At 41.0% G+C, this 13,192-nt stretch overlaps 1 protein-coding gene across 1 annotated transcript in view; it reads left to right on the top strand.

Moving 5' to 3' along the window:
* Window positions 1-13,192, top strand: part of SGIP1 (SH3 domain GRB2 like endophilin interacting protein 1) — a 179,018-nt gene that overhangs the window by 79,808 nt on the left and 86,018 nt on the right. The window contains exons 6-8 of the mRNA XM_023509889.1: window positions 4,163-4,219; window positions 8,293-8,347; window positions 9,091-9,266. Of these exons, the coding sequence (XP_023365657.1) occupies window positions 4,163-4,219; window positions 8,293-8,347; window positions 9,091-9,266 (288 nt within the window). The remainder of the gene's footprint in view (window positions 1-4,162; window positions 4,220-8,292; window positions 8,348-9,090; window positions 9,267-13,192) is intronic.

Here is a 13,192-nt window from a genome sequence, read left to right as displayed (position 1 = left end):
CTAACTGCTAAGTGGTTCAGCTGTGTGACAGTGTGTTCCAGCACAGACACAGCTCTAACTCGTGCAGGGTACACTAACTGCTAAGTGGTTCAGCTATGTGACAGTGTGTTCCAGCACAGACACAGCTCTAACTCATGCAGAGTACACTAACTTCTAACTCCCTGTACACATTGACAGGGCAACAGGGGCACAGCCCTTGCTGTGAGAAGATAGTTCTTGCTTAACCCGAGCAGGTGCACAGGACAGGGGACAGATGTGGAGCTGTCTGAGGTGTGTGCTATGTGCATTAGTGACCCTCAGAAAGAGCGATGCAAGGGAAGGCAGGCTGGAGCTAGACCCCTACTCGGACTAGAAACACAAGCGTTCTGTGGGATGTCGTCTGTGTGTCCTCCTGTCTGTATTCAATGTGAGCCAAGTGTTGACTGAATGAGGGGCAGGGCCCTGCGGTCCCCACACCCAGGGTGCAGCCGCCTTCTTCTCCCTTTGTCCTGGCCCAGCCCAGCTGGCCTGCTGAATAGAGCCTCATTATGGGCCCAAAGTCCACTTGCGGAGGGAACCCTGCCGTGGTCGGTAGGCCGCATGATTTGGCCTAGAAATGATTTCTTCAGTGGTGTGTTTGTGGACTCCATGGGACTCTTTGTATGTGTCTTGAAGAACAACCAGATCCTTTAGGAACTTTTTTCTACATGAAAATAATCAATTCCAGCAGCCCAGCCCACATGAGCCCCCTCCAGTAGCAAAGCGGAGTATGAGTTTGAAGGAGGGGAAAGTCTCGGTAAAGAAACATCTTAGTCTGAAATTTCCCAGGGGGTACAGAAATAGTGAGTAAAATCCTGATTTAAAATCTGGAAAACACAGTACCTTTTATTCACTCCATTTCAAATTACTTCTTAAATACCTGGGACCAATTTTTATATCGACCATATAGATTTCATGTGTTGACATCCAAACATGCTTTTAAAGAGTGACCAGACATAAACGATGGCTGTTTCCTTGTCTTAGACAAAAGTCAAGGATTCAGATTTTTAAAAGAATCTGCTATCTGTAAAGAAGGGTCTGGCAGGGCAGCACCTGTGGCTCAAAGGAGTAAGGCACCGGCCCCATATGCTAGTGGTGGCGGGTTTAAACCCAACCCCAACCAAAAAATGCAAAAAAAAAAAAAAAAGAGTCAGGCATAACATAAATATAAACAACACCATGCAAATTGCATGGTCATTTGTTAGGGTAATGCTAGCTCAAAAACACCAAGAATTTGGCAGAAACTTAGTCTGCGGGAACTGGTGTACTTGACCAAAGGATGTCCAGTTGGGACACTGGTCCTCGTTCAGATGCCACAATCCCCCTAGCTGTGTTGAATAGCATGACAGCCACGAGGGCTGGTAACTGAAATTCCGTACTCAGTCACTCTTGCCACGTGTCCAGTTTGCCATACTGGGCGGCACACAGAGAGCACGTTGCCACCTTGGACACTTTCAACACTGCTCCTCTGTAGGATTTTTCCAAATGAGTCGCACCTCCCTCAGTGGAGAAAAAGTACTTAGACAGTGCATCATGTGCCTTCAACACTTCTCACCCAAGGGTCACCACGTGGCTGTGAGCTGACCTAGGGAAGGGCGAGCATTCACTGTAGAAATCGAGAATTTTGATGAGTTTGTAATTGAACATAGTTGTTACCATATTTATTTATTTAGCCATCACATCATCTGAGCACAGATGAGCCTCACCGAGTAAGATAAGAGTAACATCTCCGTGAGACTCAGTTATCTTTAAATAACAATTTATAAAAGTTACTTGTGTGTAGAATTTTTAAAAATACAGAAAAAGAAGAAAAAGAAATTCCGAAAGAAAAAGAAATCATTGTTTGTGTGTTGGTGCATAAATTGGATTGCTTTTACGTGGAGATGACTTTTTATCTGGTGTCCCCTACGTCATGCCTCCTCCCTCCCGCTTGCTCAAAGTTTTCCATTTGAAAACTGGAGACTCCTCCTCTTCACTGCCACGCTATTGTGGGCTGAGCCTTGCTCAGGGGTGAAACCATGAGAACAGTTTTTGTTCTTGGGGTTTGGCCAGAACTTAATAATTTTCACTTGTGAAACCAAAGATACTATTTGTAAGAATTCAGTGTTATGAATGAATCCAGATTCCTCTAGAAGGGCAAGTGTGTGTCTGTGTGTTGAGCATCTGCCAGAAAGAATGTGTTGTTGTGACTTGTTGTTTGTTCCTAGTGTTTGTTTTTAAAATGTTCTTATTTCAAGAGAAAAAAATTAGTTATACATTTTGCTTTCCCCTTATCTCAATGGGATACTGGGAAATTTTCACTCAGCCCAGATCTCAAAATTCAGAAACTTTTGTATCTACAATGTTAGGTATATGTTGTCAGTAAGGACAAAATGTAAAATGTATACACATGTATATAAATTTGTTCAGCGGAATATAGAAACTATCTTGGTTTTGAAGGGCGTTAGTTATAGAGGTGAGATTATCATGTAATTTATCTAATCTCTGGCTTTTAGATAAGCATCCTGAGTCACAACTTCTCTAGAATCAACTTAGTTTGTCTGGTTTCCTATTATTATAAATTAGATTTTTATATTGAAGTTGTTTATTATATCTGCTTCCTAAGAAATGGGAGCATTTTGCAAAGGAATCGCATACAAACAGACTGGTAAAGTAGGAATTAAAAGATAAAGATAATTATGGTAAAAAGAAAATAAGAATCATGCCCATTCTTAGAGGAGAGGAGAATTTGTATTAAGTGATGCATTATTTGATGGGCCATGTTCTCAACAGTAAGTTCATAAAGTGGACATGTGTAGAGTTGAGATGTTGGATTTTATAAAAAACCTTTTCCAAAGTAGAAAGAGTATTCCTGAAGTGCTAGTTCAATGAAGGCAATTCTATGAAAGATTAAAATGATGTGGTCTGAGCACAGTGACAGTTGTCAGGAGCAGGGTAAAGCGGGGGTGGGCACAGGCCTTGTGTTTCCAGATGCTGGTCAGTGGAGGCTGGGCAGAGTCCTCAAGTTAGAAAATTCGGGACAGTGGTAGCAGGTAGGAAGGGAGAGGCGGGAACACTAACTATTTCTTGTGTGCTACTTGGCCTTGCTCATCCACTGCTAGTTATTAGAACACCCTGTCAACACACAGCATCCCATGATAACAGACATCCGGGGGCATCTAATGGTCCGTGACCCTCCACACACACCTGAAAAGCTGACTTCTCCCCATCTGCTGAGTTGGGTGTTAGCTGTTCACAACGTCACTCTCTGGTGTGCTGTTCTGAGACCTGCTGTCACTCAGTGGCGCCCCACTGCTCAGTGTGCTGACTACAAGAGTGTCATCACCAACCTGATTTGTGTTTTTGTCCTTTGCTCACAAAACATACAGAATCTTAGCAGTTTCTATTTGGGGATGCTGCTTCCGTGCTCAGTGGCCATACGTCATGGTTGTGCTAGGCAAAAACTTTAAAATAGTCCAGCGACAGTAGCAGTGATGTCTGTTCAACTTGCAAAAATGTGTGCTCATGAAGTCACAGATCAGCAAATGACAGAAACCCACCATTAATTCCCAAATTCCATTTAATAATTTCATAAGAAAAAACATATGAACAAGATAAATATTATTTGTAATGACTAGGAGCTGAATTAACTAATTTGAAGCTGACTTCCTTTAAATTTTATCAAGGAGGTGATTAGAAAAACATTAATTCAATGTTAGAAATGCTAAAAGGTGAGTTATTGGCTTGCATGAGGATTCTTTGGCTATGTCAGAGCTAATTGTATATAAGAACAGCTTGGAAGTCAGAAAGTTTCCGTGTAATATATATGCACACGGCCATAGCCCCTAGAGGTACAGATGACTAAATTATAATGTAGGTGCTGCTGGTTCTTCAGAAATTGAATAAACTGGGAACAGCCAGTTGTTATGTCCCCCTGCCTCAGAATCCCACAGTCTTTGTGAAGTGAGTACTTAGGCCCTTTGGCACTGCGTCCTGGCAGCTAAATGTACCACATTCTGGCTCGTGATGGGGCTAAGCTGATGTGTCTTTCCAGGCTGTATTTCAGTAGCTCTTGCTAAATGCACACAACACGTAAGTGTTTTTTGTTCCTTTATTTTTCCATTCAAATGCATCTCTTCTAATTTTATTTTCAAATTTGTTACAGAAAAAAAGCAATGGGGCACCAAATGGATTTTATGCAGAAATTGATTGGGAAAGATATGTGAGTATCAGAAGATTGTTTTTCTCTATTGAGTATTTCACAACTTAGAAATGAGTTGAAGCATTCTTATAATAACAGAATATAGAAATAAGTGAAGCGCTCCTGTCTTACTAGGAGATGCCAGGCACATTAGGACGGTATAGAGATGGAGAGCTGTGGGGTCTGTGAGACCCAGGTCGCTGCTGGTCTCTAGCCACACAGAACACATGGAGCAGCTCACAGCAAGGTCACTTCTGTTGCATATCAAATGCCCAAACTCATGATCCCTGTGAAACACCCTTACCCATTAGGTGACTCTCCTAGCCCAATCCCCCCTTTCATAAAAGTTAAGTTTGATGATAAAGCTTAAGCATATTTGCTAATATTATAATGAGAATTGTTATAATAACTGATACTGCCATTTACTGAATGCTGTATTCATCAATCATCAAATAGTATTAAATGTTATTAAATTCTTGCCACCCTAAAAGGTAAATAATAGATGGTCTGTATTTTATAGAAAACTGTGGCTGGGAAAAGCTAAATTCTTCAGACTTCCCAACCCAACATGTCACTCTGCCAACTCATGGCCCTGTCCTTTCTTACCTCCCCTTACAAGTGAACATAACACACCTCATATTCTCTCTCACATCTTATATTTCCCAGGATTGAGATCTTTTGATATTTTTAGCAGTTAAATTCCCAAGCATATGTGAATGACAGCCTTTCTGTTACCTTAAATCTAAATTATCTGTAAATAATGTCATAAGGGCAAATATTAAACATTTTAAAAGGGTAGTTTCTTTCCCCAAAATTAATTCTTTTTTTTTTCTTCTTGAGTCAGAGTCTCTCTTTGTTGCCTTTGGTAGAGTGCCATGGCATGATAGCTCACAGCAACCTCAAACTCTTGGGCTCAAGCAATCCTCCTGCCTCAGCCTCCAGAGTAGCTGGGACTACAGATGCTTGCCACAACACCAGCTATTTTTAGAGACAGGGTCTCGCTTTAGCTCAGGCTGGTCTTGAACTCCTGAGTTCGGGCAATCAACCCACCTCAGCCTCCCCCAAATTAATTATTTTTTACCTAGAAAAATTCTACTCTATTCTGTAGGATTTTATAATAGGGGAGGATTTTACATGAGAATAGGCTATTTCCAACAAAGAGTAAACATGCTAACTAAAATGCCAAATGACTCCTCAAATTCCATACTCTGTCCCTTGTCTAGACACAAACTATGCTCTAGCACTGTGCCTGGCCAACTTTATACAAATCTATTTAATCCTAACAACTAATCACATCACACAGGAACCATAATTCACTGTGCATTAGACCCAGTTTCCCTGAGTAATAAGAAGGGTTCCATTCTTGGTGCACTGTATCCTCCAGACTGGGCAGGGAGGGCCTCAGGGAGGGCAGGACGTATAAGTAAAGACCCAATGTATAAGTGAAGGCTGATTGCCTGAACCTCAGTGGAGTGAGATGCAGGCCGAGGAGCCTGAAATGAGACAGTGCATGTAGCACTCAGGTCAAAACAGGTGACTGAGGAAAGGGTCAAGGGATGAGAATGCAGATGTGAGGCTCAAGCCAGGCAGGAGCCAGATTTGGAGGCCTTCCCGATGTCACAGAGGCACTTGGCTCTCATGCTAAGTGCAACCAGAAGCCAGGGGCAGATTTGTAGCAGAGAAGAGATCTCAATACACTTGCATTAAAAAAAGTAACTCTGAACACCACAGAGAAAGAGGAAAACTACAATGAATGTTCAAAATCCAGGTGGCTTTCACAAAACAAAATACTGCATGAGCTTGCTTATATGCAGAATCTGAAAACAAATATATACAAGTGGAATAGAGACAAACTAAGTAGAAGGAGGATGATGGTGGGGGGCAGAGACGAAAGGGGGAAGTGGGTCAAAGGGCACAGCTTCCCTATGAGGCGGGTGAGGACTCTCGGGTTCTGATGTGAGCATGTGGGCAGCACCATATGCTGAAAATATAACAAGGGAGTGGATTTTAGTGCTGTTACCACCTGCGCACACACTCACACTCCAGGGTGAGGCTATAGGAAGTGATAGAAAGGTAACCCTGTAGTAATCAATAGTAAGCTCCACCGTAGTAGCCGCCTCTGTGTGTGTGTAGATCAAACCGTGGTCCTGTCCAGGAGAGGTAACTGCCCACAGACACTGAGAGATCCTTGAAAATGTCCAGTGACATAACGATTTCTTTTCACTTCGTTCCTCTTATTTGACCATCTTGAATTCTCCCTCAGAAGCATTTGACTCAGACATAAACCTTGAGTGCCTTTTTGAGCCAAGCAAGTGACTTGAACATATGGAGTCTACACTGGCTGTGAACTCAGGAGTCCAGCCTCAGGGCAGTGTGGGGAGAGCTCCACTCCTCAGCTGCAGCAAACTTAAATATATACAATTAATAAACAAATTTTTAAAAACTGCTGTTTTTACCCAAGTTGTCTTCCCAGAGAGAAATACTAATAATTTAATATTTATCAAGAATAAATTCACTAATATCTGGACATTGTGGCAGGTGCCTGTAGTCCCAGCTACTCAGGAGGCTGAGGCAAGAGAATTGCCTAAGCCCAAGAGCTGGAGGTTGTTGTGAGCTGTGACACCACAGCATTCTACCAAGAGCAATAAAGTGAGACTCTGTCTCAAAAAAAAAAGAATAAATTCGCTGATTCATTGCTTCAGTGATTCCCAAAACTCTGTCCAACTCTGTCCTCTCCCACTTCCAGGCCTAGAACCTGGCCTGCAGCAGGGCCACCACTGAGCTCTTCATCTCCCCACTCCGTAGAGTGTAACACACAGTCTCCAATGCCTGGGCCTCAGGCCTGCATCTGGCACTGGCTGGGCGAGTTTCCTTGTGAAATAGCATCTGATTTCTCTTAGTCTTCTCCTTGGTAAATGGGATAATTCTTTCCATATTTGGTGTTATGTGGTTCAGCAAGATACAGTATGGATCACAGCACTTAACAAATAATTGAAACTCAAATATGATCATACTAATCCCAGCAATACAAGCTGCTTTTTATCCTTCTTGCAATTTCCAAAAACAAAAAAAAATTAGTTTTCTGCAGTTATGATTAGTTCAGCTTAAATTCCCAGCACTCTCCCAGTATTTGAGGGAGGATAGAAACTTCTGCATCTTCCTGAATTGTCCCTCCCCTTTTTCTCCTGTGACGGTATCTAATACCAAGGCCCAAGCAATCCTTTCAGATGTCCTCAATTCATCCCACCCCACCACCAATAACATTCTTAGCTCACCTTGCCTAAATTGATAACCTGTTCTGAGTTAGAGTTTCTTTCTCCAGTTTCCTCTGCCCCAGGCTATCCCAGAACATACCTCCAGAATACTACAAGGTGCTGCTTTCAGTATGTCCCACCCTATTAGAAGCTGCAGCAGTTATATTGAGTCCAAACTTTTCCCCTAGCCTGTTGGCCTGCCTATTTCCCCATCTCCCACTGTGCAGTTTCCTCTCAGTCTATCATCTTTATTGTGCCCTTTCCTTTCACCATCTGAAACACGTCCATTTCTGCCTCTTCCTTTCCCCATCTGAAACAAGTCCATTTCTGCCTTGGTGTCTCAGTGTAGACTCCTCCCTGCCACCTACAAGGGACTCCCACTCTGCCTTCTTCTGTCTGAATGCAGGCCTCCCTGATTATTTTAAACCATACCAATTTCCTTTTCTTTGGACTCCTATCTAACAATGCTGTTTTGTACTTTTAAAATTTTGGCTACAGAAATACATTTCAGTTTCCCTGAGGACAGATGATTTGCATTGTGTATTCCCCATGTTGCTTAGTATAGTCCTTGGCTTACAGAAAATACATGTTATATTCTCTTTGAATGTTTTCTTTCATAGGCAGTTAATTTCTTATTTATTTTCCCAGTTGGAAGACTCTCTGAGTATCCTCAAATAAGCATCTAAACAGATTGCTCAGTGTTCACTTTCAAAAATTAAAATCTTAGTCTCCTAAAAGTCTTGTACTATATCCTTAAATAGAAGACTCCAAAAGGAAAATGAATAATTTTTTGATCATTGTGAGCATTGTAAATGCTGACTGTGCGTTTGTATTTTATAGAATTCCCCTGAGCTGGATGAAGAAGGCTACAGCATCAGACCTGAGGAACCCGGCTATATCCTTTCTTTATTTTTTGTATTTTAAGTTTTATATTTATGTTTATACTCTTGGAAAACAGGAAGATAAATTCAGATTTTACAAAGGTGATGACATAAACTAATCTTTCCAAGTCCTGCATTCCTAATATTAGAGAGCAATAAGCAGTGTAGAGAACAGCCTGGTCCCTAACAAGCAGGCATCTTTCCCTAATCTATTCATAGAAAAGAGAGAGGAGAAAGAGGAAAATGTGCTGAAAAACAGCTGTGCAAATTGTAGATAGTAGGTTGTGTGCTAAAACCTGATGTAGCTTTGTCATGTATAGTGACTGAAAAATAGCTATTACTGTCCTCTCCCTGTATTTCACCTTTGGACAAAGCTGAAGTATGTCAAGTACCCTCTGAAGTATGTCAAGCTCATCATGGATTGTCCACAAAGCAGCCTTCTTCTCTCTGCAAATGAGTAGGCTCTGTGTGTGTGTGTGTGTGTGTGTGTGTGTGTGCTGAGTAGGATAAACAAAGGCCAACTGAGGCAAACATGCAGGACGTTATCACCACTGTTCTTAAAATTCACCATCTTTGACTAGTTCTGAAGAAAGGTCAATGGCCTCTACCCATTTCCCTCTTCATTTTTGGCTTGTTTTGCTTGGATTTCCTGCCATCTAGGGGTACTCCTGGGGTCTCCATGAGAGGCACTTTTGTCTCCTGCTTATCACTGTCTCCTGGTAGGAGAACAAGTTACATATCTTTAACTGTGTTTTACCTACCAAAGGAAAGCACTTTTATTCTTCAAGTGAATCGGAAGAGGAAGAAGAATCCCACAAGAAATTCAACATCAAGATTAAACCATTGCAATCGAAAGACATTCTTAAGAATGCTGCGACTGTGGATGAGCTGAAGGCGTCAGTGGGCAACATCGCGCTGTCCCCATCCCCAGTGGTGAGTGGCTTTTCCCTGAGGGCTGCATTCTGCCCGAGGGTGTTTAGTCTGTCAGAAATGCCTTGGATTGAAGGGTGCATGTGGTCACCTCCTGTGAACTCTGTAAACCCCGAGAAGCTCATTCTTGTTCGAGAAAGTTTGACTTACTTCACTCTGCAGCCCTGTGCTTTTCTAAATGGTACAAATGCACAGAACTACATTTTCTTTTGATTTATTTTCCCATAAGCACTTAAAAAAAAACAAAGAAAGTAAATAAAAACAGGATCCAGACATACTTTTGAAACAGGCTTAGCAATTAAAAATAACATGATGTTCTCAGATTTACTAACAGTGATTTTTTGAAAAAACAACACATCTTAGTTTCTTTTTTTACAACATGCCACATAAAAATATATGGAAGGAAAACCAAGAAATTGCTTTAATTTTCTTTTGCATTGCTATGTTCCAAAGCAAAATCTTAACCAAAATTACAACCTGAGTGGATAATAAAATTCATATTCATCATTCTATTTTATTACTGAGTTGTCTTAAATATTCTCATCTTTAAGGCACCTCAAGTACAGGTATGGGTCTCTATACCTATTATGCAAATAGAGGTTTTCCCACAATGCTTCCTTTCCTTTCTTTAATTGCTGAATTCTGACTTACAACATTTACAATGTTTTCTCTGTGGTGTTTGATAAATGTCACTATTGTTTTCTAAAAATAGCTGTGAAGAGCAGACAAGGTTCCCCAGTTAGCAGCCAATATCTTCTGGGCACCTTCTTTACAGAGTTGTAATCTCTCTATTGATTTCTCCTTGAACCAGGTTGTTAATAAATGCTGTATCACTTCTAGAAATGTCTGAACTAGCCTCTCTAAAAGAGTTGTAACCATCCATCCCTTGAGAATAAGCTTTTGCTTTCATAGGATAAATAAAATCCACAGTGATGCCCTCTGCAGTGCTTATAACCCACTTTGTCACCACCATCAGTGACAACTGAAATTATTTCTAAGTGTAACCACACTATATGATATTTCAGGTAACTTTTAATCATATACTCACCTGCTACTTTAAGATGTCTTTCTGAAAAGACATCCATGAAATATATTTGTGTTTTAAATTTTATATGTACTCTCAGAAAACAGTAAGATAAATTCAGGTTTTACCAAGGCAATGAAATAAACTAATAAACCAAAATTAATAGTTTAGTACCTTTCCTTGCTACAAGGGGAAGGTACAGATCTTCCACTCACATAGATATTGGCCCAAGAATTCTAGTAACTTTATTTCTCAGTTGTAGTATTTCAAATCATTTTTCATTTACTGAATCTCTTTTTAAACTAAGACTCTATTGAAATGCATGACGTTCGTAGCCAGTTTATTTTATTCACCTCTCTCAGTTTATTCTCTGTGTAATAAACTTTGCTGACACTTGGAAGCTACCTGGGGTAAGTAAAGGAAGGTGAGCTCAGAGGATTAAATGAACACACTTATGTGAACGCAGACTTACCAAAACAGTCCCAGAAGCATAGCAGATACTTTCTGGAAGCAACCTGAATCCAGGAAAGGATTCCCCTCTATCAAAGGAACACGTGTGCCCAAGTCATCTGTTAGATGTTTCTCCAACCAGATACTTTTGCTGAGGTTGCAGCAGGAAAAGGGGTTGTTTACTGTGAGCACGTCTCAACATCTGTTTTTAAGGTAATATGTTGTCTTGATGTGACTAAAACTGATCAGAAAATCTTAGGGGAGCAGAATGAAAATTAGATGAAGACACCCAGAGAATGTCATTCAGGGTCCTGCTGTTTCTACACAGAGCCACACACCAAGGGACACCCACTGTGCATCTCACCCCCGCATCCCCAGTTTATTGTCTGTATTGGGAGAACCTGGCTCTTTCATTACTTTCATGACTATGATTCTCAGATATAGGTGATGTTGGGTATTCAGCACACATGTGAGAGAAGAAGCCATTATTCGTACTTTAGGGAAAGGTGAGTGTGTTTAGAGAAAGGTGTGTTGTGAGTGTGGATGTTCATAAGTATAAAAAGACGTTTGTATGGAAAACTCGTGATGTATGCAGCATTTTATCTCTAGAACCAAGTAAGAAAAATAACCCGCAAAAACCAGTGAGTTCTATGATAAAAATGCCAATGATTTGAACAACTGTAGCTATTTCAGCCAACGAGCAGATGTTTATACATCTATACTTTCCACAGGTACTAAAAAAGAAATAGAGCCCACACCAGTTAATTATATACCAGAATATTTCATTTAGGCTGCGGTTCTTATGCTACAAATGCATCCATCATGCATTAACAAATATCATCTATTTGTTAACACAAAAACAGGACATTTCCAGTGATCAGCTAGCCGTAACAATGGCTTACATTGAACTTCTCATTTCTTTTTTGCCTTTTTTTCTGGAGTTTTAAAGGTAAACTTGTCTTTCATTTACTTTTTTCCCCATCTGTGAATATGTATCCATGAATTATAACTAATTTTCTTTCTTTTCTCATGAATGGGCTTCATTTTGCTCGAGTACCTTCCCTGTATACATTAGGTGGCCAAATTTATAAGTGAACAAAATGAAATGGAATGAACAAGTCACATATCTGTGTGTATATTCAATATAAATCTATCTGAAAATTACTCCATAAAACAAAACTTCAGCAACATAGAAAACTGGGGCTATAATTGCTGGTTAAAAAAAAAAAACCACTGTATAGTTAGAAGAACATAATTTCCATCCAGATCTTTCCTTGGCCCTTGATTTTTGTATAGAAATAAAACATAGTGTGGACCAAGGCAAGGCAGAGCCCAGGAAAGAGAAAGGGGTAACGCAGGGACTAACTCACAGGTAGAGGGTGCTGGTCCCTGCTCTCGCTGGGTTGTAGTCTCCTGACAAGGCACCTCCTCCCAGTGCCCAAATGTGAGCTGTCGATGGGGCATCTATGGAAGCTAGGCTGTTGGTTGGGCTCTTTTAACAGAGACCACAATATTAATGACTTTAACAAATAGATGGTTTATTTTTGTCCCATATAAAAGTCAAAGCTGACAGACAGACCAAAGGCAATAGAGACCTACTCCACGGGTCACTCAAAAGCCCAGGAATTTTCCACATTGTTGCTCCACCTTTCCTGGGGGGGAGCTGTTGCCTTAGCACCTGCAAGCCCTTTGTGTGGCAGCCTTGACATAAAGGGAGGAGAATATGAGAAGCAACTGGTTCAGTCCTGGAGTTGAACTCAGAAGTTGCACACATCACTACCACTCAGATCTAACCAGTTCTTGAGTTTAACCCAGAAGTTGCACATGTCAGTACCACTCAGCTCTCACTAGCCATCACTGTCACTCAGGACAGTAGCTGCAAGGGAGTCTGGAAATGTCATCTTTTGCTGGATAGACTCGTAGCCAGATGAAATCCAGGGTTCTGTTACCAGAAGACAAAGAAAACCATGACTACCAGTGGACGTTGATAATTTGGGCCACTATGTTTTAAATAATCTCAGATCATTTCAAAGAGTTCATTAGAAAATGGGATTACCCCCATTTGTCTTAAAAATTATTTCCAGAACCTATTGAATCCAGGGAGTTCCTTTTAAAAATGTGTAAGTGCTAATTTGCAAATACTGGTGTGTTATGCTGTGTGCCGTCTGACAGCAGAATGAGCAGAAACAAGTTTTGGTGAACTGCGGCTTGTTCAATTGGCACTCATCCCCCACATAACAATGCTGCCTCCGTCTCCCAGAAGTTTCAGCTTTTTGGTGCTGTCTGTTTCTCTGAAGCCTCCCTTTTATTAAGCCAAATATGTGAGATTGGTTTTTGGTTGTAATTGTGCTCCTTAGACAATGCACAAAGAGAAGCTGCCACCCATAGCTCCCATCATGACATCTCCACCTGCCCATCACCAGCATCTCCACCTGCCCATCACCAGCATCTCCAC

The sequence above is a fragment of the Otolemur garnettii genome, unplaced genomic scaffold (genome assembly GCF_000181295.1).
Source record: "Otolemur garnettii isolate 467f Iridium unplaced genomic scaffold, OtoGar3 scaffold00010, whole genome shotgun sequence".
NCBI lineage: Eukaryota > Metazoa > Chordata > Mammalia > Primates > Galagidae > Otolemur > Otolemur garnettii.
This window is presented reverse-complemented; position numbering and strand designations above follow the sequence as displayed.